The sequence below is a fragment of the Crocodylus porosus genome, unplaced genomic scaffold, assembly GCF_001723895.1.
Source record: "Crocodylus porosus isolate Cpor-Errol unplaced genomic scaffold, CroPor_comp1, whole genome shotgun sequence".
Taxonomy (NCBI): domain Eukaryota; kingdom Metazoa; phylum Chordata; order Crocodylia; family Crocodylidae; genus Crocodylus; species Crocodylus porosus.
The window spans coordinates 252,719,077-252,745,335 of NW_017728886.1; the positions used below are offsets into that span (position 1 = coordinate 252,719,077).

Here is a 26,259-nt window from a genome sequence, read left to right on the forward strand (position 1 = left end):
ACAGAAAAATCACAAATGATCACATAAAAAGATTGTACATGATCCCAAAGAAATTAGATCCATTTGAAATAATATGCTCTGAATAAGACTGCAAAAGTAATAAGGCAAAAAAAGGCCGCAGGATCCATCTTTTCTTCACTAGATGTCTTCACAGCAATCGAAAAAAAAAATCTAATGTTAACTGTAGGTTATATTCTGCATATCAGATCCTCTAATCCAGGCTGGGAGGATTTTATTTATTTATTTTAAGGATTTCAATTCAACTATCAGATAGAAGAATAAATGTTTTCGCTCGATCTGAGCCTTCAAGAGGCCGAGAAGCTACTACTTTCAGACACTCACACTCGAGCCAAATTTCACCTTAAAAAACTTCCCTTCTTTGTCTAACATCCATTGACTCCTCTTAAGTTATCTATTACTCTGTAGAGAATAAGGTGTTATATTTTGACTCAGCCATACATAATTACTCCATTAGGGACTGGTCTGAATTCTTAGAAGGTCCAGTTAAAATTCAGGAAGGGAGGAAAGTAAGTTTATTGGAAGCAGACACTAAATCATTTGGTTGGGTTGGTGAGTAAACACAGGATAAAACCAAACATTAATCTTGATTCTCAAAATATTACTGCGGAAAAAAAAGAAGAGGTGGGTGACAGTGTAGAAACTTGGAAGAATGGACATGGTAAGGAGGCTGGCTGGAAACACTTACCTTGCTGAGTGTTAGAGTGGAAGAGGCAAAGAGGCTAGAGTTGTGAAGCAAACCAACCACTGGATGACAAATACATCCATCCCGAGGCACTGCCAACTGGTGGCTCAGAGAACAAACCACGCACAGCAAGGCCACATAAAGTCTACATCCCAAATCACCCACCAACTGGCTTCACTGATAGTCTGGAACAAAGGACCTGATGAGTATGGAGGATCTTTTCTGACATGCACTTTAAAATGTTAGGCAACAAATAAGCAAAACCAAAAAGTTACAGTACATCCATGGTAAGCGGTTAAGGTAATAACCCCATCCATTAAAGAAGGAAGGCAAGAGGGAAAGTGGTAAACATCAGTTGCCATTATAAATGAAAACACTTCAGGATTTTACATTAAATAAAAAGCAAAAGGGTATCTTATAAAAGATGTACCGAGTAAGACAAAGCCACAATAAATTAGTGTTTCCATAAAACTACATGCTGAATGTTTTGTTCCCAAGTCTATACATTTTTTACTGTCTGGTAATTCCTAAATATAGACAGCATAATTGAGTAATTGAGGTACATTAGTTTACATTTTTATGTGTTTTGTAAAAAGGTTATTTTTTCTCTTCCAGTTTTTCTTCTTCGTCTCCAAAGAAAAACAAAGGAAACATTCCTAAAAGGCAGCCAATGGTTACTCCAATAGCTTTACCCTAAGGAAAGAAAAGGGGGAGGGGAAAAAAGGAAATGACCAGTTGTATTGTTTGCAATACAATTGTGACCTCACTTTTGTAATAGCTCCCCTACCCAGGAATAATGTCCCACTGGTCTCACCACCATACTACCCCACTGTAAGAACAAGCAAAAGCAAAATACAGTACACAGTTGGTTATCAGTACGCTTTCCTTAACTTAGTCTTATCAGGTGCCTATACATGCGTGCAGAAGCTGCTGTGATTACAGTGCATCAGGGCACTCAGTTACCAGCACAGAGACACTGACACACAAGACATGGAGCCTGGCTGGAGTGCAGGAACTACCAATGCTCCAGCAGACTTGATTAACCATGGAGCATGGTAATTGCCATGCTACAGCCAGCCTCCCCATCTTGTTTATCAGCACCCCCGCGCATTTCATCAAACAAGCTTTAGTTCAAGCGCCCCTGCCCCCGCTGCCATTTTGAAATGAAGGAATGCTATCACAAGACACTGTGACACTTTAATTAGAGCAGCTCTCAGACCCACTAATTAAAGCGTCTCCCCCAAACCCCCACTGGAACACATGTAGAAGTGCCCATTGTGCCCTGAAATAGGGAACAAATGGTCATAGATGGGGGTGAAGACAGATGCAATATTGGCAGAGCAAAAAGAATGGGGTCTACAATGTCAGAGCACATGTCTACAATATTGGCAGAGCATAAGGAATGGGGTTTACCACCATAAGACATGTACGTAGGGCAAAAGGGACTTGAATTTATATAGTAAATGAAAAGTTAGTGGAGTTATTCATAAAATGAGTAACATGGTTAGACTGACAGGCAAGGCAGACGCATTCAAAGCTCAACTGCTGGGAGAATAAGGGAGTTATGCAGGTGTCAGAGAGGCCAGAGAAGATTAATCACAATGGGACTTGAGGGCTTGAGATAGAGATTTCATTTTGCGTGTAAAAATGAAAGGGACACATTTTAAAATGTTATAAAGGAAGAAACAATGAGACTTGACCTAGATGTTTAAGTCAAAGAGAATGAAAATGTCAAAACATGGCATCCAGATGCCAAGCCTGAGAAACAGTAAGGATAGCAGTATTGCAAAGTGGCTGATAACAGGTGAATGGAAAAGCCTCAAAGGGAAAATGAGTTTAGCCTGGGCCACATTAAGGTGAAACTAACGGAATCCAGAAGATGATGCAGATTGTGAAGCAAGTCTGGACAATGGAATGATACACTCCAGGGTCAATCACCAAGTTATAATTTAATCTATACGAGATGAAATCTTAGGGAAAAGTGCATTAATATTTAACTTTACTTACACATGCTAAAGTTAATTTAATGTTAACATTTGGAATTAGCACTGGAAAATTGAGACTGCTCAAAGCTAAATGGCAGTCAGCTAAAAACACACTTAGCGCCTTTGCACAGAGCTGAATGAGACACTACTTGTTTTCCCATAGGCACCTTTACATTGGGACGTGTGTGTATACTCAGATGCTGCCTCACCTACTGGGGACCTTTCCTAGATAAAAAGTGAATTCTCTTCCCCTAATTTACCCAGAATTAAAGTTTAACTCCTGCTTAGATATTTCTTTCACCTTACAAAATCTTTCATTTATTTTCTCAAAATCAATTGTCACCCTCTTTTTAAATGACTCTATGAAATATTTCAATGATTAAATAAAATTAACCAGCCAAAAGCTTCCAATCTGCAAGGCAATGAGTGCCCACTATTTAAGTGATTCCTGTAACGAGCCTCGGCAAAGAATATTAATCATGAATTAATTCATAATAGATTCTAATTAAAGTTATTTTTGCATCCAGGTTAATTTTAAATAACGAATTAAAGATTGGAATGATATTTTCTACAACCAGAACACCTGTATCATCCAACCTGATTTTATAAATCTGACAAAATGGATACAAATATCCAGGTTTTAAAAGGACAACTATTACCACCCCATCCATCCTGTGAACTGACCTCTAAAAGATACCCATCTTTTACACCACTGTGTTACAATGATGCAATAGAAATCTACCACAATACCTCTATTGTGGCTTGCCTGTCACCACTCAAACTTGGCTCCATAACACTCCTCAAACTCTACCTATACCAGCTCCCGCAATTTGCTGCAAAGCTGTTATTTAGCAAATATCAAAAGCTAATGAATTTCATTTTGACAAACATGGAAAAAATGGATTTATTCCACCCCTAATAACCACTGAATGTTACAAACAAACTATAGATGAAATATACTCACCAAGTGTGCGCTGACCCGTGTTTGCCACATATCAGCTTGTTTGGGTGTTAGATCAGGAATTGATAGGCCCAATCTCGAAGCTAAAGCTTCAACATAACCTGCAAGACTAAGATAACCACATGCACTCAAATGCTTTTGGCTATGAAAACACTGCCTATAAGTAACACACAAGTGAAAATGCATTTTCCTCTGGCATACTGTACAGCCCAGATAGTTCATGGAGTTAAACTGTAGCCCTAGTGAAGATGGGGTTTGCAAACCAGCCAGGGGTTATTTAGTAGTAGGCATCTGCCTGTCTTGTGAGACAATAGAAGTAAGGCAAGTGAGACGTTTGCTCACTGAACATAATCCTCACTTGAAAGATAAAGCAAAGATGGAGTGACCTCTCCAGATGCAAAAGCCTGGGCAGTGTATATGGAAACATTAAGCTGCCCACACACCAGTGTCCCCCTCTCAGCCTTGCTGGTTTAATCCAAAGGAAAGGCAGGTACAAGTACATCTGAAACCAGCTTGGCCACAGGAGCTGCTGAAGCCAGAGATCATCCATTTGTCCCTCTATCGTGGCTCCACTGGCTGCTGATCAGGGTTAAGGAGTCCAGTGTACCCTATCATGGAGTGGACTTCAGCTCCATAACCAGCAAACAGTTGTGTGGGACCACCGAATTGCTCTAGCTGATTGTTGCAGCTTTTATTTAAAACAAAGTTGTTTCTGCAGTCAGTCAGTTACACAGGATTGCTGCCGTGCTGTAGCCAAAGGGAAAGACAATGCCTCTGAAGGAAGAGCTGCGAAGAACTGGACAGCTCATCCTTCACTCAGCAACTCGCTGTGAATAACATGAATCAAACTGAGCTGGGTTTTGCTGCACTGCGAGCCACCATTGGCACATATGGAACAACAGTCACATTTCAGAAGATCACAGTATTTCGTTCGTTGCAAGTGCATGTAACAAAATTCACTCCTCAATTTTGTATGCGATGTAAGGGATCCTGGTTTTCTCCATTTAAAAACTGTAAAATCTCCGATTAAAACCACACAAATTCTCTAGTTAAAACCTCCCAAATCCATGTTTTTCCATGATTAAAATGAAACGCATCTGTCTGTCTGATATAATGTTTTATTAATCTATTATTTACAATTTTAAAGCAATTTAGAAGCCTACTGGTGCCTCAGTTGCTATAATAAAACACATTCTAAATACCTATAAAAATTTAGCATTTGATTTGGGCTTTTTTTTTTTTATCATGAAAAATCAGAGCTCCCCCTGCCCCTTTCACTCACCAGGATGCGGGTCTAGCTGTGACTGTTCCCCCCTCTCCCCGCTTTGTGGTGCTGAGACCTGCCCATGCCCCTCACTCCCATGCCACAACCCCCCAAGCCCTGCCAGTGCCCCTTGTTCCCCAACCCCTCCAGCCCTGCTGAAGAAGGCCCCCAGCTGCCAGGGATACCACAGTCCCATGCCTGCCCCTGCAGCAGTGCCTGAGCCCCAGCTGCTGCCTGCAACCAGAGCAGAGTTTAGCTCCCCCTGCCCCATGGACAGCACAGCTAAAGCAAGCCCACAGGGGAAGGGCGAGTACGGGCTGCCCACCACAGGCTCGGGGCTCCTCACCATGCCTTCCCCCCAGGCCTCCACAGCCCAGTGGGCAGGACCTGATGTGGCAAGGCTCAGTGCTGCTGCCAGGAGCCTCGCACCACCGTGCATATGGCACCCTCTGCCTGATTGCCCTCCTCCTGCTCTCTGCAGCCTTTGCAGGCTGGAACTTGGCCAGCCTACAAGGCGAAACCCAATGTTATCTGCAGCCTTCCCCTTAAAGAGAGAAAATCCGCAGTTTCCTCCTTAAAGAGAGAACAGCCACGTTTTACCATGTTTTTCCACAGAGAACAGAAAACCAGAATCCCTGGTGATGAACGCTGGGTGGGGAGTGAGGGGCACCAGCAGGGCCGGGGGTGAATTTAGAATTTCTTTTATTATTAGTGACTGAGGCACTGGTAGGCTTCCAAACTGCTTTAAAATTGTAAATATATTAATAAAGCACTGTGTTCAACTGACAGGTTGAACACATACACGTTTCATTTTAGTCATGGGAAAAACACAGATTTGGGGGGGTTTAAATGAGAGAATTTGCAATTTTTATAAGAGAATTTCTGGTTTATAAAGAGAGAAAACCAGGATCCCTGGTGATTGGGGGGGGGGGGGGGCAAGAAAACAAAACAACACAAAAAACCAACCAGCTTGGATTTCATACAAGACATGTTTGGCCTAGGTATTACTGCAAGATTTTATTAAACAAAATATTTCAATCCATAAGCCTTTTTAGTACTACAGGAAATGCAATAAATCATGCAAGTTTCCCTTTCAGCAATTATTCACAAAATGTTCTTTTTACATTTGTTTTATTCTGTTACACTTGCTTTAATGAAGTTGCTGAGGCAGAAAGAAAATCACCATTCAAATGGCCTTTTCCACACAGGGGAAAAAAAAGCAAAAATGTCACGCAGATACCCAACTTATCAGTAATAAATTACTCAAGTCTGCAGTGTAAAGAGTAGTCATCCAAAGAGTAGAGAAACATATGACAGTTTTTTTAAACTATAACAATACCACTGTAAAACAGCTACATGGCATTTAAAAGTATTCAGCATATTTGCTATGATACTTACATTAAACAAGATAGTGGCTCTCAACCTTTTTTAGACCCAGGGCACCCCTTCATAATTTTACTGAATTTAGCAGCACCCTATTCAAATATGGGTATCATTAGTTTTTTGATTATGGAAAGAACAGAGTAATTCTTGTGTCACAAAATGTGCCCATACATGTGCTCTGATGCATTCTAATTAGAACCCCTAGGAGCAGACTCGATTAACTGAGTCTGCTCTGCATTATCAGAGCGCTCTAGCATTGCTGCAGCATCACATGTACAAGCCCCTATGGGTTTAAAAATGGCTACTGGGATGCTTTCATTAGTTTGTCAAATGAGCTTTTAGTTAGTGTCATGCAGCCATTTTTAAACACGCAAGGGCTTAATACATGTGACGCTGTGGCATTTTAATTAGAACAGCTCTCCAGGAACCGTTAATTAAAATGCTTCCTCCCCACACTCCCTGAACACATGTATTCCCTCCCCCCACCCCCTGAGCACATGTATAAGCAACTAAAGAATTCAGAAAACCCACAACAGGTCAGAAGGGTTTTGACACTATAGATTCCTATTTGAAATTTTTGGATTTATCATGTTAATCCTGTAAGGGTGTTTGCACACCTGCTGGTGGTAATACTGCATGGCACTCTGCAGCAGCCTTAAAAGAATCTCACTGTACCCCAGGTTTCAGAGCACCGGGCTAAGAATCACTGAACTAAGGGTATGGAAAAACGTATGTTTGTAATGGCTTCAAAAGATGAAAGGGAACTGGTTCTCTAGAACATGCAGCAGCTATTATGCTTTAACTACTAAATGTGCATGAGATGGTGGTAATACAAATCAGCTGTAAGTCACCCCAATTCTGACCCTGGACAAAGCAGGATTAAAACGTACACGTGGTCCTGCCATACATGTGTCTACAGGCTCATCCACACATAATAGTTACAGCATAAGAGCTACTGTGCCCTCCAGAGGAGCAGTTCCACCCTTTTTGAAGTTGGTCCAAGTGTACTTTTACCCATCACAGCAAGGGCAAACAAAAGTTCTCTCTTTTTTTTTTTTTTTTTAATAACAGAGTGAGTTTCAGAGGAAACTCACAGCAGACATTAATTTATTTTTTTGCCTGACAAATAAAACTCCAAACTGTCACTAAAATATCAGGTTTTGGGTGACACTCAAGAAGGACATGAGCATTTAGCTGTCTCTAGTGTCAATTTTAGAACTGCACTTGTTGACTGCATCTAAATAAAGAAAATTAAATTTAAAATAGTTACTGGTTTACAGACAACTTTTTGGGTTTTTCAGTTTTTCATGAAACTCTTGGGCACTTATACACATGCTCCAGGAGTAGGGGGGAGGACATGACAGGGGACGGGACATACCTGCTTTAATTACAGTGGCTCTGAGAGCCACTCTAATTAAAGGGCCTGGAGCATCATATGCATCAGCATCCTCACGCTGAAAAATGGCAGCGGGGGTGCTTTAAAGATTGAATGAGTTTTAGTTAAATCATCCCTGCCACCAGTTTTCAGGACAAGGACACTGATACACGTGATGGTGGAGCCTGTTGGAGTGCAGTAATTACCATGCTCCAGCAGACTCAATTAATCAAGTCTGCTCTGATACGCTGTACTTACATTCTCTGCATGTGTACAGGTGCCCCTTGATTCTAGCATGTATGGCAGATTCCTAGTAAGAGCCTGTTTGCTTGATATAAAGTTTTTGCAATAGTTTGAAAGATGCCAAGGGCTTAGTAGCTTGATGGAGTGACAGCAGTGCTAACGCTTTCAAAAAGATTACAAGCATTGTTTGTACTCTTATTTAACCACAAGACTAGTCTCTCCCTGTGCTTGAGCAGAGATTGTTTGTTGCCACACAATGACGAAATAAATGTTCTGGAAGGACTTGGCACAGCCTAGTTATGAAGCTTCAGGTTGCACCAGTCCACAAGCAATGCCAGGAAAGAAAGAGTACATTTCAAAAGGCACTGGTGACCAGAAGAAACATTCTTGAAGTGCTATTGTTGAAATGCTCCAGGTAATGTGTAGGCAAACTAACAGAGGATGCTAGAGAGTCTATTCAACCCTAGGTAAAAATCTAATCGAGAGATTGGGAGTGAGCAGTTTATAATGGCTCCCATTGCTGAAATGTTCTTTGAAGATACTGAAATAAGATGCTTACTACTGGCCCTATTCGTTCAGTGCGAGTCACTTTGGTTAAGACAGCAAATGACACTGCCTTCAAATGATCTAAGGTTTAAATATGACTTTACCAGTGGCAGTCTGCATGACAGGCAGAGGTGATCAATGAACATTTTTAAGAAACTACTCTAATAAAAACTGAAGAGGAAATATGAGAAATTGTATCTTTGGTATTTTAACTATGTTTCTCCAATCTAGATGAGGTTCTCAGCTCCTACTCATTAACAATGCAATTTGAACTTTAATGCAATGACCTTACAGTAAAGTTGTCGGCCAATCCTTCTCAGCCTTCACTTAGGGGGGAGAGAGAGAGAGAGAATATGTGTATACAGACATATACACACACACATATGTTCATGTAATTATAACATTTGCCAGCTGGCAAGCATTTCAGCTTTGCATCAAGAGCACACTCTGAACTGAACAGGTTTCATAAATGCCAATTAATTTGTTACTAAGAGTACAAACCTTACCACCTGCAAAGTTAGTAAATCTAGCTTTTAATAGATCACGTAACTTCTAAATTTAGCTAATTACTGTATAATTTCATAGGTTACTTTATTTTCTACTTGAAAATTTATAAGCAAAGGCCAAAAGACATTTTTTCTTTCCATTTCAAAACCATGAGTAATATTGCATGCAAGAAAACATAATGAAGATTCATTACTCTGGAATTTCATCACTGAGCAAATTAAAGAAAGCATTATTTTGATCGTTTCTCTTTACAATCGTCTTAAAAGGCACTTCAGTAAGAATAAAAGTTTACAGTGATTTCCAGGATATACATTTCTGTTTAAATAGAAAATAACCAGAACACAAAAGGAAGACTTACCCCAGTCCAGCTAAATCTGAAACAAGATTTCCCAAAGCAGCAGCTGAAAAATTGAGGGGTGGGGGGGGAGTTCTGATGAAAATTACTACACTTGATCTGAGCCTTCAAGAGGCCGTGATTGCATTAGTAACCAGAATTACATTTCTCTTCTTTCACAAGTGATTTTTTTTCGGTAGCATAATTTTGTAACAGTAATTCTAAAAACTTATAAGCAAGAGTCGCTGCTGCATTTTCCTGAAGTTATTCAATTTAAAAACAAAATTCACGCAAACCCTATGAGTTAGCTTTAAAAAAAGTCAGACTATTTAACAGTAGTCTAGCATCAGATAACTTTATACATCCAACAGAAGCCAAGGGGAGGCTTCTAATGAGTTAGCATTGATAGGCAAAGGAACTATTAATTGTGCAAGTGCTCTCCCAGTAGAAGACAGTTCTATTCCCAGGCATTACGGGAACCTATACACATGCCAAACATCCGGTCTGATAGTCTAGCACACATTGGAGCAGACACAATTAATTGTACTAACTGGAATGCTCCAGTAGTCATGTGTATTCAGCACCTTCATGCTTCAACATGGCAGCAGGAATGCTTTAACTAAAGATCAAATGAGCTTTAAATAAATCACCCCCACCACCATTTGGAAGTGCAGGACACTGAATAGGTGGGACACTGCAGGAGTGTTTATTACAGCAGCTCTTGGAGTCACTCCAATTAAAGCATCCTCCCCTCCACCCCAGAGCATGTGTAAAGATTCCCTATTAGCCTGGGAATAAGGGGTTTATGCCTGGTTAAAAGTGCTTTAAATTATATGCATTTAAAATATACAGTTTAAGATTTGCGGACTAGAAAGCTAGAACTCAAAATCAGGTTAATTTGTCATTAGACTCGTTTTTAATTAAATAAAAAATATAAAGGCATAATCAATCAATACAAGAACAAATAAAACCAAAACAAAACCTCTTCTTGCCTCAAGTCCTGCATTTATTTACAGAGACAACACAATGAAAGACAGCAAATCTGCTCAGAAACAGAGTTTATTCACTCACATAAGCACATTTTATTTAAGCCGGTAGCAGTTGCTAGACTGCTTCTATGTTAAGAGCATGAACTTTCTAGACAACATGGTACCAACCCTCTTTTTTCATAAACATTTGGGCTGGAAGGGACCTTGAAGGATCATCAAATCCAGCCCCAAATTTTCATGATTTAGATAGCAACTGATGCTCCCCAGTATCACACATGCAAATTGTACGCACACTAGAAAGTACGGGCATGCAAAGCAGGCCATATTTAATTTGGATTTGGCCTGATTCAGGGGACAGTGATTCAATTAGTTGGTTCGGATCACTGTCCCGATTCGATTCAGCCAAATCCGAATCTGAAGATTCAATTCCGATTCGGAGAATCAGCGATTCGACCGTAGACACAGCTTTATATGTTTTTTCTACATGCCTTGAGGTACCAGACATAGCTTGTGAACACTGAGCTGGTGGGGCGGTTGAAACGTCCCACAGGAGTGGGCCCCCCACGTGCTCGGCGGTGGACCCAGAAGTGGACCAGAAGTACTTCCGGCCCACTTCTGGGTCCACTGCAGAGTGTGCAGGGAACTCCCCCCCCCATCAGCTTGGCGATCAGTCATGGGGGGGCCCCAGGTGCCCCCCCAGACCCAGGAGGCACCAGTCACTCAGCCCATGCCTTCTTCATAGCTGGAGGAAATGAGATGTTGCTATTATTAGTAAATGAAGAGAACAATATTTTAGAAAGACTGAAGAGCTATGGAGTTTCTCCCTGTTTGGCAAGGTAATGACTATCTTTTCTCATGTTGACTTTATTTAAAATTGCGGGTGCCTAAGAGTTTGCAAAGCATCAGCTCCACAGTAGACTATGGCTAATTTTATTTACAGAACCACCAGCATTTTGTAAGGGATGCCAAAGCGATGTTTTTATACAATTATTCTTGACATGCTGTCTTAACTAAAATTCCATTACTCCAGAGGAAATATTGACTTTCTTAAATGATCAGTTGTCCCTGCAGAATGAAATACAGTTTGGCAACAAGGAGAAGGTGTTTCAAATGCCATTAGGTTTATTTTCAGCTTTAACTGAACGGATTTTTTGCCAGTGAGGACTACATTTATTGCAATTATATTACTTACCTGCCATAGTTGAAATTCCTAGGACAACTCCAATAGATAGTTCTATCTGGGTTCCCTGAAAATAAAGGGTGTGTCATTATCTGAGGAAATAGTTATTAGAAGTTCAAAATATTGATACAATTAAAGCCTTCAAGTTGCTTGCTTCATTTTTTAAAGCTAAAGATAATTACTGTAGCTTACTTAGGATGGGATATGTCCTTCAAGCCTTTCCCATTGCCTTCAAACACTGGCTGTTTAAGAGTTAATATTTCATTATTTATTTTACAATAGCAACCTACTGACACAGACATCAGAAAACAAGTCTCAATCTCAGTATACTAATTTCCTAATAAAATTAATAGCTAATGTGGAGATCACAGAAACAATCCCACAGTTTCGAGTGCTGATCAAATTAATCAAAATAGTAAAATCTTCTCAGTATGGAACAGGGCGGGGGAGGAGGGGTACAGCCCCTCCCCATCCTCCCAAATACTTAGCTGTGTTGCACATGCACGATGAGCTCTGAGCTCACCGACTGGTCAGTGAAGGCTCCTCCTGGAGCTCCACATGGGCATTGAGCTCTGAGCTCACCACCTGATTGGGTTTGGCCAGCCCGGGCATAACAAAAAGAGCTGGGCCCAGGGCAAACCCTGGATAGCTCTGAAAGCAGTAGGAGCTGGGAACCTTTTTTGGAGTTCCTGGCATGGCAATGCTCCGAGGGTACAGACTTGGTGAGGTGGGCTATGTCAGCACCTGAGGCAGGAGCCCCTCTTGCCCATCCCTAGTATGCAACTGCTAGCCAGAGCCCCTGCTTTGGCATGGCTCAAAAGCCCAGGAGTTGAATGCTGCTGCTGTTGAACCCTTCCCCCCCTGCTGAATTTCAGCAGCAAGGGAAAGGAAGACCAGCAGCAACACTCAGTCCCTGGGCTCCAACACCACATGAAAGCAGGGGTTCTGGGCAGATCCCACACTGAGCTCTCATGTATGACTCAGCCAAAGGGAGTACAACCACGGTGGTGCACCCCCATGGATCCTCCCCTGGATCCTCCTCTTTTCCCACTCCTAACCCCCCTACAAAACACAGACAACAACATCAAGTGGCAGGCCTTACAGCATTAATCATCTAATTCTAAATCTGAATTATGTTTTTGGCCTATGCTCCAGCTTTCAAATAGAAAGAAACTTTGAAAGTGCTACACCAAGTCATAATTTCAACCACTATCTATGATATTACAACATTTCCACAGCACTATTTATAAGCAGATCTTAATGTTCTGTACAAGTGCATTCCTACTATGTTCAGTATCTCTCATAAACTTAGTGTAATGAAGCAGAGAGGCTAATGATATGCCCAGTGTCACAAAACAAGTAGGCTGCAGTCAAAAGACTCAAAAGAATTCTTGACTCATGAAACACCTGCTCCATACCACTTTTTAAAGGCAAGAAGACTGAGCGCTATTTTTCAGCCTGGGCAGAAATAAGGTCAACTTTTAATTCTTATTCTTCAGACATGAAACACCACTACTATTAACAGGGGAGAAAGAGAGTCAATTTTGAAATGATTCTCTAATTCTAATGTGAAAATTTTTACGGTTGAAATATTAAAATAGAAGGGAGATAGATGAACAAAATAAGTATTTTTATTCTCTTTTATAAGATACAGAACTCTTCAAATATTTAGTTCTGTTCCCTTGTTTTATTTATTTTTTAAATCTGAGAAACGTTACTGTTCCTGGATCAAAGTTAGAAGACAGACTTACCGCAGCAATCATAATTGCATTATCCAAAAATCCAAACCCCACAAAAGGTAATGCATTGTGGAAGAACACTGAAAAAAAAAAAATGAGCAACAAGGGACAGTAAGTATCCACTAAATTCAATAAATCCAAGTTTTGGTTGTTCATATATGACTTAATATCTCATTTAAAAAGACAAATGGGAAAACAACACATAACGTCACACATGCAGTAGTCTTTTTCCCCTGATGCTTCTTTGAAGTTAGGTAGTGGTTGTTGTACTGAACTTTCTGTTTTCACTCCCAACAACACTGGCATACCACTTGCAATAGGCAGTTAGTGGTAACAGCACCTGGATCACATATTGACTTACACTACACTTTCTCAGTAAAGCTTTGTTTAACTTTGGACAGGCAGACGCTAGAATCCTTCCTACTGCAGAACATATGCAATGTAATGTTTAAAAACTTGTCAAATTCTCCACAATGCTTTTGACTTGAATTTCCCACTAGTAGGGGATTTGCCTAGTAGTTTCCTTTCCCTGCAATTTCCCCCTTGCCCACGTAAACAGTTTCCAACCTCTCCATTCACTCCAGAAAAAAAATCAGTTTTTTGATTCTGCAGTGTGCATTGCCTAGAGCCAGACAGTTCAAATATACAGAGTTTTAAATCCACAATGTATGCCTAGATTCCCCAATCAGTAGGCCCTACAGATGCTATATCACATTACAGAAAATGTTAAGTATAGCTTAAGAATGATTTACAAGTATGCAACTTTTTCTTTGTTTAATCATTAGGTACTGATTTATGTAAGCTCTTGGCTCCTCAGGTAAGGGACTGCATCTTCCTTTATGTTTCTTTAGTGCTGAAATACTGTACTTAATACTGTACTGTACCCCTACTTATTACTCATGTTGAGCTTGATCTCACTTCCTGTATTTCATCTTTTTTTTCCTCTCCTTCCACTACCATAGTCCAGGAAAATAGGTTCTTCTTGAAATAATTCAATATTATGGTCATTTGAAAAGTGTCATAACATGAATATCTGCCATCTCTTTCAAGATGTATACTCTTAAGGATCTACAGAAAGGTTTACATAGTTTCTTGCTCAAGTCAATAGGATTTCATACATTTCACAGGCACGGTCTCCAAATAATTAACACTACAAACAACTTTGACAACTACAGTAAGCATGCACGCGTGTATTTGCCCACTGATATACAACAAGACTTACTTAGGTTCCTTCTGTTGTACCTAAAACTTGACCCAAATGTTTCCCCCTCCCCCAGCTCACAAAATATCTCCAATCAAAAAGTTATGCATTCATTCTTTGTGCATTCAATCATTTCATAAAATTAACTTCGGCTTACAACTTCAAATGCAAATCAAATTTCAAATTTGTCACGTGTTTAAAGTTTGCCCTCAAAAAAATTTGTCATATGTTTAAAGTTTGCCCTCAAAAAATAATTTTAAAGCTAAGATCTGTTGGTAAATATTTGCCAAAATGATCATGAAAAAGAATTTAGTGGGCATAGACATAGTTGACAATAAATGTCAACCCACTATTCCACAAATATATATAGATGTATAATATTTGGTGGAAAGCAAAAAAAAAAAAAAAAATACCAAGACACTGACTTTTGGCTTTTGTATAATTGAAAATTTACTCAGGCACTACTGGCTGTCAAAAAAAATACTGTGAATTTCAACACCTAACACTAAATCAATTCCTAAAAAAGAGAGCGCTCTATTATAACCAGGCAAACTTTACTTTTCAATTCTCAGAAATTTTGCCTAATATTTATGCAGAAGTCCTCACCTCACTTCTGACATTTAAAATATAACAGAGTAGACAAAAGAAGTGTTAACATCTGTTTTGCAGGAAGCCCGGGGACCTGAATTTTGACTGGCCATTAAAAATACAAAAAAATTGGCTATAATAGCAAAACAGCTTTAAGCCAACAAAACTTTTTATATTGGCGCTTGATAGTAGTTTGCACTCAGGTTCTTGGAAATGTAACATTAGTAACAATAAGATACAATGGTGCAGTATTATTCTGCAAAATGTGGCTACTACAAAATCTAGCCAGGTCACATTCTAGTTGTAAGATTCTTGGGTACCTATCATTAAAGAAAGAGTTACAAGACAAGCTCATGTACAATTACATGACATTAAGACAAAGTATTTAAAATATAAAGAGTCAATGCATTACATACAGAAATGAACTATATTCAACAAATATATTTTTCTTTTACCGTGCTTCAGCTGTCCTGTAGATGGTGGTGCAACTTCCAACTTCTCTAGACAGGTCAAAATGAAATTAGAAAATTAGTCTAATCGAAGAGTATTTCAATTCCGTCGCAATACGTGAAGTGCTTAACTGTCTGTAGCATCTCACTATACCCCAACAGGCAGAAAACAATGAAAAGTACTGAAAATATTGGTATTCCTAGAAATAGTATCTAAAATATGCATCTAAATTATGTAAAAAATAAAACTCTAAAAACTGGTTTCAATAAAACAGCCTCAGAGAATGCCATAAAGTTGCCTGTGCTAAAATGATTTCACGAGCATCTTTAGACAAAAGAGCTTTAGAACATGCACAAGCAAAAAGGCTCATTTCCAAAGAGACCATTAGCCCTAGTGACTAGAGCAGTGGCTCGGAAACTGGACACCTGGGCTCTGGGCCTTCCATTGTCTAAGGTTCAAACTCACCTCTTTTACCTCACCACCAGGCTATAGGCAAGGGGCACTCTCCATCCTCCTGTGGATGTCCAACCATTGTGGAACCGGGAATATAATACTTATTAGGGCCAGAAAGACCAGAATAAGGAGTGTGACTCTACAACCTGGTGATGAGAACATTCATCTGGAAGGGATGGACCTTATGGTCTCACACCTGTCCAGGGACCACATATGCATCTTGCATTAGACTCATTGGATAAAATGCATGAACGTTGAGAGCAAGGACTGAAGACAGGACTCCCCTCAGAGGACTGCCCTCATTATAAAGTTAAAAAAAGGTAGAGACTGCTCCTCTCAATTGTAGGGGTTGAAGCATTATAACAGGAGGTGGCCTGTTAGTTATGTAGGGCCCAAACCCATGAATCTTGCACTCTTGACTGCTCAGGAGCACAGTCTACAGGAAGAGCGTAGAGTGTTGCCATCCCAGCCTAGTATTTACAGCACTACCCTAGGAGGTAAGAGATGGGGGTTTGAAGTCCTTCTAGCCAAGCACAGCATTAAACCCAGGTATTTCCTTTCTTAGGTGATTGTTAACTACTAGATGATGGCATAAAAGATGGGTAGAGCCACCATCTGCAGCTGCCATGCTTTTAATCAAAGTATCTGTGACTGGTTAAATGCTGTAACTGTGGGTTAGGTATCCCAAGAGCATAACTTAGTTCTCTGAGGGGTGTAAACAAGGCACAGAGTGACATGGTTTATGAATCCCAGAAAGGCATGGGTAGGAGCCATCTCCTACCTATGGTTTTCTGGGATTCATAAATTATGGCCAGCCAGAATAGCAGCACCTACCATTGCACATTAAGAACACTCTAGGTGCCTATAGCAAGCTCTTGGCAGAAAACTCAGGCACCTGAGAGCCTAAAAAAACTTAACACACAAGAGAAATATAAAAAAAATCCAAGTCTTTGCCATAAGGCAGTACATTACAGTTTAATTAAAAATGCACAAAAACACAGCCATAAAAAAGCAACAACACTTCTTGAAAAAATGCACTCAGCATGCAGCAAGTAGTCAACCATTTTCCAAAGAGCCAGTATATGTAATGTTAGCATTTATGTTCCGATATCATGGACCTTTTCCTCATTAGTACATGATTAAAAGTAAAATGATATAACAAGGGTACGAACTTTTATTTATTACAGGGGTTGAGGTAGTCTTGTTTTAAACATCCAGGACCTAAACCATAAAAAACTTAGAAGACAAGGACAATGAACTGGAGGGTGATATGGTACTCTACGGGGAACTAATGCAGCGTAACAAAATAACATATCTGATATGCTCACAGATTGCTTTGCTCTAATCCAGCTTCAAGAGGTAACAAAGGGTTATATTGTATTTTTACTTGATATATATCATTTACTGTAGTGATGGATGTGAAGCTAATGAGAGCTGTTAAACACTAAACTTATTTGAAAAAGACATCAGGCCATGTATTTAGGAGTCTATGCATGCAGATTTTGAGCCTAACAGTGGGCAACCTCCCCCCTTTTTGCTAACACAGCTGATCTCAGGACCTGAGAAAGGATGGACAGAGTTGGTACTGTGATTCATTTCATATCTTTCTATGAGAACCTGCCTAATCCATCACCCGACATGTTCAGCACATGTTCAAAGTGGCCACAGTGCCTAGAATAGCAACATAAAAAATAGTGTGTTCAATATTTACACCACCCACTTGTAAGTCTCCAGTAAGTCTGCACTGGTAGAATTAGTAAAGCAAGTAGCTCAACACCTGTATGAACTGCTACAGCTTGAGACCATTCAGAAGGTGAAAATGATGCAAAATGCAATGAGCCATTTATATGGAGTTATATTTTTAGAGCATGTGGACACAAGTGGTTTATTAGTTCGCACTAGGATTCCAGAAAGTTGATGTCAACCTATAAAGCTTCAGAAGGTATACAACCTTGTTATCTAAGAAGTTCCTCCCACCATGCCAGGCTACCAGTGGAGAGGAAGCACTTCATCTGGAGCTTTCTAACTACTTACCAAAAGCAAGACATACATTTTAATTACAGCAAAGCAGATTTAGATCAAGTCTTAGGAAAAAGTTCTTCTTGACTGAAAGAACAGTCGGCAGCACTGGCAGCAATCCCGCACTGTTGACGGTAATCACTTCCACACATCAAGTAAAGGGTTGTAGATGAGTAGGTTGATAGCCAAGGACGATCCTAAAGCTGCAGTCTCTCTGGCAAATGCCACAAACGGTGGCTAGAGGGAGGATTGGACCATGCATTTCATGGTCTTGTTTCCTTTCCTTCCATTTCTGTTGTTTTTCTGCCTCCAGGACGAGACAATTTTCCTCAAAGAAAGAAGCACCTTCTCTCACAAGGTGTCACCATGTAGCCTTGTCCCAAACTAGTTTTTCCCAATACGTAGTGTCAATGCCAAACTTCTTAATGTTTGCTTTGAAGGTGTCCTTGAAGCATTTCCTCTAGCCACTGCATGTCTTTTGTCCCTGGCTGAGTTTGGGGTATAGCAGTGGCTTTGTGTGCCCATGCCTGATATACATTTACCAATGTCCTGTCCACCGCAACTTATGTTGGATAATCAACACTTCCACAGTGGTGGTGTTAACATCAGTGAGGACACTGGCATTTCTGCAACAATCCTCCCACTTTATGCCAAGGATCTTCTGGAGGCAGTGCTGGTGATGGCGTTCCAGGCTTGTCAGATGATCCCCATAGGTTGCCTGAACTTCACAGCCCTAGAGAAGAGTTGGGATTATCACAGCCTTATACAGTAAGAATGTTGATCTAGTCCTGATGTTATCCTTGAACACAAGATGATTCAGTCTTCTGAAGGCAGAGCTGGCATATCACAACCTATACTACTGGATCTCCTCTTCAGTGTTGGCCTCCTTTGACAGATACCTGCCAAGGTATGTGAAGTATTCAGCATTCTCCAGCTCCTGTCCTTCAATGAGGATCTCTGTCAGAGGAGGAGAGAGGGTTGACTGGACCACAGCAGGCTGCCTAGAAAAGTTGTGACATCAACTGCATAGACATCCCTCTGGGATGGTATAAGAATAGGAAATCCTGCCTCTGAGCAGGAGGCTGGACTACATTGGGGTGGGCCCCCACGGCCCCTAAAAATTTAGAAAATTAATACTCATCTGTCCTGAGCCGCCTGTCATGCAGCCCTCAATGGCTTGCCAAAACTCAGTAAGCGGCCCTCCAGCCAAACTAACTGCCCACCCCTGGACTAGATAACTCTCGGGATCCCTTCCAGCCCTGCAATTCTGTGGTTCTCTTTGCACACCTGACTGCAAATGTCCTCCTGCTTAGTCGCAGGCTACAGTCATATAGCACTTATGAGAAGACCAAAAAGTGGAACTTAACTGTAAATAACAGTCCTGCTGTTTTAACAACTCCTCCCAAAGATAAAAAAAGTAGCAAATTCATCATTAAGTTCTACCTCAATAAACAGGTTTCGCCTGAAAGACTGCCTCAGCTAGTGACCAAACACAGCTCATGAAGGGTGGAAGGTAAGACTAGTGCCATGAGGAACAATGCAGTCTCCTTGGCTACCTTCTTCAATGGGAAAGGGATGGGAAGGGGAAGGAATAGTGGAGTGAGGGGGTAGGGTTAAAGACCCTAAATCACAGACCCAAGGCTGAGCGCTCTAGTTCCTTGAGCCCCTGGCTTAAAGTGTTTTGGCGTGTAGCAGGAAGTCACTACACTGAGTTCTAGTTCCTGGTTCCTAGTCTGAGTTCCTGGTTTTTTCATATTTTCACCTAAATTTCTATTAGTCTCTCAAGACCTGGCTACAGGAAAATCTATCCACCCTGATATTCTTAAATCTGGGCATTAAGCTACCAAGAAGATGGATACCTTTCCACTCACAGCATGATGTTACAAACCTTGTGCCAAATAAAAAAATTCAAAAGGTTCTTGTGATTTCCATCCAACTCTGACAATTCTGGTCTAAAAACTTTTAGACCGACTGTGTAAGTCAGTGGCCTCTTCAGATAAAGCATGAAAATATTAGTTATCCTTGCTGATGTAGCTAATAAACTTATTTTATGGTTAGCTCACAATGTTCAATCTGCTGGCATTCTATTCAGTGAAAATGAATAGAACAAGCTTAAAGCTATTAAAAAGTAGTATTTTTTTTAATACAATACATAATTAGCTCAAACTTATCACTGCAAGATATAATTGAGGCTAACAGCTTAACAGGATTCAGAAATGTATTGTTTTATAAACAGTAGAAGTACACTTTAAAATAAGATATATGAACCTCATGCTTCCTCATGCTCCTATTGTTCTGGGCATGGGAGGTGTTTATGACATGGGGCAGAAGGAAGAAGATAGTAAAAGAATAGAAATAAGCACCCCCTACAGTCAGCTATTCCTTAATCTTTTAAGTTGGTTTTCCTTTGACATGTGCAATGCTGTATAAGATTAAGCAAATGAGCACACAAATACTAAGAGGTAAAAATGCACAAGCATGTGAGGTACTCCACCGTAGCTTTCCCCACACATGCCCTAGCCCCGCGGTAGTCTACCTGTTGGTGCAAGTTATTCTTTGAAGGGCTGGAGTGTCGTTGTGGACGGGATGGTTCAGGAATTACGCAAGAACAAAGTGCAGGGAGAACTGTAAGACCTTTTATTGGACTAACTGTACATCTGGGAAAGATGTTTTCAAGCACAAAGTGCTCAATCTGAGAAAAGACACTTTGTACCCAAAAGCTTGACTAACATCTCTCCCCATTGCACAATCAGTCCAATAAAAGATATTACAATAAAACGCTCAATTCTTTGAAGAGCAGGTTACTGCCACTTTGCTTTCACTTACCCCAGGGTAAGAGCATGAACACAAGCTGTGACTGGAGTAGTTGATGACACTGTAAATCTCTAACTTCATTTACCTTACAGTAATCTGTTTGTGCGCCTAACCCCCAGGGCTGAAATCCTGCTTATTGAAGGCAATGGTAAGCAAAACCTCGTCTGATGCAGGGGACAAGTTTGTACGTTCTTTCAGGTTACACAGAAATATCACCCAGGATGCCAAACCAGCTTAGTTTCAAGACAGCTGATAGAGATCTTTTGTTCAGTCTTGACAACACAGACTCTGAAAAAAGTCTGGAGACTGGACACGTACCTTGTTGGGGTTACTTGACCCCAGCAGTCTTGCCTGCCCAGAGAAGGTGGGGCTGGACCCAATGATCTCACAAGGTCCCTTCCAGCCTTAAACATCTGTGAATCTGTAAAATGATACCACCTTTGCCTGGATTAGGACAAAAAAATCTTGGAACACAAGTTACCTGATAGTGGAGAAGAAAGGCTGCTGCAGAGTGCTATAGCACAGGCTGCCGAGACACTGACTTTCAAGAGAAAATACACAGGAACAGCTACTTGATCACCCAGCCATGCTCTACCACACATGCCTGCATTCTCACTAAAACTCACAAAATTCTTCATTATTACACTCAAGAAAATAAAAAGAGTTCTAGCCTCAGAATCTTAAGTCACAGAAACCTGCACTATATTAAGTAAATTAATATCACAAAGGTCACTTTTAAGATGTATTGCTTTCCAACACCTGAAAAGCAAAACTCTCAAAACATTTCCCAGATGATTCATAAAAACCAATGTCAAATATTTTGGATTTTCAAGGCCCACAAAAAGGTACAATTTTTAAGCTGCAAAAAAAGGACAATCTACAATCTTAGTTGGCAATACAAGAGACCCTTGACCTAAAAAAAAAAAAAGCAGCAGCATCCAGTAAACCCCACAAGATCAGTTAAGTGTTCTTCAGTTTCAAGAATTATATTCAGATTCTGAATTCAATACAGAAAAAGCACTTGAAAATGAAACAGCCCCGGCATAAGATTTTCGAGAAAGCTCCTTTTCCAGCCGTCCAGGATACAGCAGGATGAGAAGAATTATGTTTTACAGAAGGAAAAATAAAAAGAAAGGAGAATGACTTGTATTGATCAAGTCATATCAATGGCATGCTAGTAAAGAGTAAGACATACAGCATGCTCTAGTAACCAAGGCTGTTTTTAAAACTGCTTCTCAAATCTAAGTTCTTTATACATGTATAGTTAACTTGTTTTAAATCATTAAACTCTTCAGTCTTATGTTCCTCTATGTGGTTCAGTCTAACAGCAAAGCACTGGCGCTGAATGACGATATATATATGAAAATGAGAACGTTAATATTATATTTTCCAATCTGCATCAAATCCAATTATATATACTAAAATCTGCTAACTGTGGCTGATATCACTTCCTGAAGTACCATTTAGCAATTTATAGATTAGATTATACCTTTTCCCTGAAATGAAGGTGATTAGATGGAGTCACAGAGAATTATTCCAGAAGTTAGTCAAACATGGTAAAGAAGTACTAATGCTAATAAGTGAAAAAATTATTCAGTGATCTGAAATCAAACACACTTGCAGCCCTGAAGAATCACATACTGTCTACTGGTAAGATAGGTCATGGCCCATATGAAGTCATATTTTGTAATACTTTTATTTTAAAACTTGTAAAAATATTTTTTTTTACTCTAATAGACAATCAGATATGGGTGTTAACTGATACCATGGTTATAGCCATTTTTTTTTTAAATGTAAAATACAGCTAGGTAACATCCAGTTTCACCTGAAACTAAAACAAGTAAGAAAAATACTAGTTCCCGTATTGTGTTGAATTTGCAATACATAACGGAAAAATCTAGCCAACTCTGTGGATTTTGTGAAAGAAGGGGGATGGGGAGAGGCAGGAGAGCCAAACGAAACAACTAAGGAAAACACTAAAATTGTAGATTTAGTAAATCCTACCCATAAACAGGTGGAAAGATAATTTCTTACCTGGAAGTTAATTTCTGTGCCTCAGATCCACCAGTCCAGAACACAAGTTTCTCTCCAACCTGCCTTACAAGACAAAGCTAGCAAGTCACTTGCCAAGTGAATCCGGGCAATGAGGACTTCAAAAACACAAAAAACAAAACAAAGTATTTTCTGTGTCCTCTAGAAGGGGATTTAAAATCCTTTACAAATACTCTGTGGCAAGAAAAGGGCATATACTACATAAGAATTCTGGACTGATGGACAAGATGCACAAAAAAAAAAAAAAAAGTATTAAGTTTGTTGTGCTGAACTTTAAAATCCATACAATAAATGCTGAGTATCAGGGCAAGAGATTCAAAACCTTTTAAAATTTTACCTTACTCAGATAGCCTCATAAGATGAATCTCATTTGTCAGTTTTAGGAAAGCCAAAAAGTCCTCTGTATGTAAAGCAGATATCTTCCAGCCTACTGGGTGAACACATTCATTTTCATCTAATGCCTCCTAATTCAGATAAGAAAAGGCAAAAACCCGAAGGGAGGGGGGGGGGAACGACACACGACCTCTGCCACTTGCTGCACCTACCACATACTTTTCTGTTGCTATAATTACATAAAGCATGGAAAGAAGATGGCCAGTGCAGTGTTTAATTTATAGGGTACTATATTAAAGGCTCCTCCTACCAATGTTGCATTTGTTATGCACTACATATGAGCATGTAATGACAATGTATCAGACATTAAAACAACCTATTGCTGGATAAAAGTGGTGGATAAGCCACAAAAACTGGTAGTTGAAACAGCAACTATTTTGTGATATGGAAGTATTCTCCAATAATTTTAAGATGTGACCAATTGACATGTTATCACTTGTTGTGCTATACTCACATATAACATGCAACAAATTTAACATCTGCCTGGGGCATTGGCTAGATGAATCACAAAAAGCTCAGGAAAAAACTTTCATGAAATGCAGAGCAGAGGATAAGGGCAAAACGTGTATTCCATATCAGCTGAAAAAAGATATTATGGTAGTGTATAATATCCAATTAATTATGGTACAAGATATTCTAATTTAAAACATACTTTCTAAATAAACATTCACTTTCAGGGCACGTAGGAGCAAAAATTAAGTTTAAGATCTGTTAATTTACAGGCACTGATGGACAACATATATTGCAGAGCTCTGGCCTAAGAGCCAAACGCAACACTTCATCTTAATTTGTCATCATTTTGCATTGGCAAAATCTCTCTCAGGATCAGGAAAAAAATAAGATTTATTTCTGGATACAGGAACACAGTACTTTAATCCCATATTTAAGGTTTGTAAAATCCAACTTTTTTATAATTGAAAAAATCAGACCAATAGCGGTATTTCCACAGCTGAAGAAACTATTACAGACAAATGTAAATCTCTCATTCACCATATTACAAATTTTCAGCCTAAATACTGCAGTTTAGATATGCAAAAACAAGGCTAACTTCATTTATGTTCAATGACCTACCTAAAAAGAAATGCAAAAATTAAAATGAGCATTCAAAAAAAAAAAAATCCAGTGAACTTTTCACTTCTGTTAATCCATAATCTTGCCAATAAAATGAGTTTACGACATGAAATTTTAACAGCCTTCTTCAAATGATGATGTGTCAACTTTGACACTACCCTTTTAAAAATCTGCATCAAAATATTTGTGTCATTTCCTCTATCTAGAATTCATATGAAATTAAACAAGTATTTCTCTCCCTAGCTATGCTACTGAACAAGGGGCAAAAAAATATGGAGTGAGCAAGCATCCTGGAGCTGTCCAAGTTTCTTCCATGGATATTCTTAAAAAAAAAAAGAATACCTTCAGACTTATTTTCTTTGTTCCTTTCCTCTATTTCCTAACTTCTTTTTAATTGGATCTTGATTCGTTTTAGCCATGTTATCTTCCTAACTGATCATGTAGCAAAATGGTTAAAATGGAAGTTGTAATGTTCTTCTAGCAACAGACTGCCATTACAAAATAAAAAGTTTCAGTCACAGAAGCAGTTTTGTTGAAAGGCTACTTCAAATATTTGTATTTTCAGATTAACAACCGACAGACTGTGAAAAAACAGCTGGCAAAAAGAAACTATTGTCTTTAAATCAGAGATATAAATGGAACATTTCAAAGAGTGGAGAATCAAGTCCAGTAATCAAGATGAAATTAATTCATACGATAGCCTGAATGCAGAAAAGATGAAAGCGCAAATTGAGATTTTGTGAAGATTTAAATACACAAAAAGTGAAGATGTACTCAAGAAAGCTAGCTGGCATTCAATAATGGATGGTGCATTTATAGCTTTGTGCAACACAAGCAGCTACGTAATGCTACTGAACTAATGGAAGGCTGAAAGCAGCAAGAGACAAAAAGATTTCAACTGTACAAATAAAATTGGTAATGGATGATCCTGGCAAGCAGAAGAATTTTAAGCATAAATTTCTAGCGCCCATGACAGTAGTTCTCAATGTTTGTGGACATAAAGGCAGTGCTTGATACACTCAAGACAGCCCAAGGAAAATGGCTTAACTACATTTTCCAACTACAGGAAAATAGAGCCATTCTTCTGCTGCAAAGAACTGAGAAAGACCCCAACAGGTCAGAATGCTTTTAATGCTATGAATTCCTATTTGAACTCTCAATTTATCTCGTTTATCACACGTGTACATCTGACAGTGCTAGAACTCCATGACACCCTTAAAATGATCTCAGGGTTTTTTTAGAGCAGAGTTTCTCAACCCATGGGTTGCAACCCAGAAGTGGGTCAAAAGAATATATGAAAGGGTCATGAACAAACGTTAAAAATGAACCAACAAGCTTTAAAAATGGATTCTCCTTTCAAGGAGAAAAACAGGGAAAGCGGTGACGGAGCAGCTTTAGTGCTCCATCAATTTAAGGGCTAGAGCAGACAGCCCCCAGGTGGCTGATCCTGCCGATCATTTTCAAACACAGGCCAGAAAGGCAGCAGCCAGGGTTGAGCAGCCAAGGAGGCAACATCAGGCTGAGCTGTTCCCAGAATGCCTAGAGGGAAGGGTAGGAGCTAGGGGGATGGCTTGGAGGCTCCTTGTCCAAGACAAGACCTAAAACTGCACCCTGCCAGGACAGGGAGGACTGGTAGGACTGCCAGTGGCGTGACAGCCCCCATGTAAACACCAGAGCCGAGAACCTCCCTGGTGTAAGGCAGGCCGGGACGCCTAAACCCTAGCCCCCCCATGCAGCAGGTTGAATGTGTGGTGGCAGGTAGGCCAGGTAATCTTCTTTAAGCACCTGGGCCTGTAGGGGTGGATGACCCTGGTGAGTTGGGCCAGGCATGCTTTAGGAAGCCCCTGAACCTTTAAGGAGAGGAACCCCAAGCCCTGGGAGAGAAAGGGCAGAGTTGTGGGGCCACCTAAGCTTATGAGGAAGTGGCTGAGTCCAAGAGGGCTCAAAGGAATGAGCAGAGCGTTGGCCCAGGAAGGGGCACAGAGGCCTGGTGAAGGGCCAGGGCAGAG

At 40.0% G+C, this 26,259-nt stretch overlaps 1 protein-coding gene across 1 annotated transcript; it reads right to left on the reverse strand.

The window, feature by feature from the left end:
• Positions 1–919: 919 nt before the first annotated feature.
• On the reverse strand, positions 920–22,787 carry TMEM65 (transmembrane protein 65). Its single transcript, XM_019552562.1, has 7 exons — positions 22,769–22,787; positions 15,454–15,498; positions 13,222–13,289; positions 11,483–11,537; positions 9,326–9,368; positions 3,653–3,758; positions 920–1,396 (listed from the first exon to the last, which is right to left on the reverse strand). Exons 3-7 carry the CDS (start codon positions 13,231–13,233, stop codon positions 1,301–1,303), a joined length of 312 nt encoding a protein of 103 aa, XP_019408107.1. The 5' UTR covers positions 13,234–13,289; positions 15,454–15,498; positions 22,769–22,787; the 3' UTR covers positions 920–1,300.
• Positions 22,788–26,259: the final 3,472 nt, after the last annotated feature.

Bases quoted from the DNA above. Each gene is read 5' to 3' on its own strand.
- TMEM65 (XM_019552562.1), bottom strand. The intron at 9,369-11,482 runs GTAAGTAATATA...TCAATTTTTCAG, and splicing joins AGGAATTTCAACTATGGCAG to CTGCTGCTTTGGGAAATCTT. The intron at 1,397-3,652 runs GTGAGTATATTT...TTCTTTCCTTAG, and splicing joins CACGGGTCAGCGCACACTTG to GGTAAAGCTATTGGAGTAAC.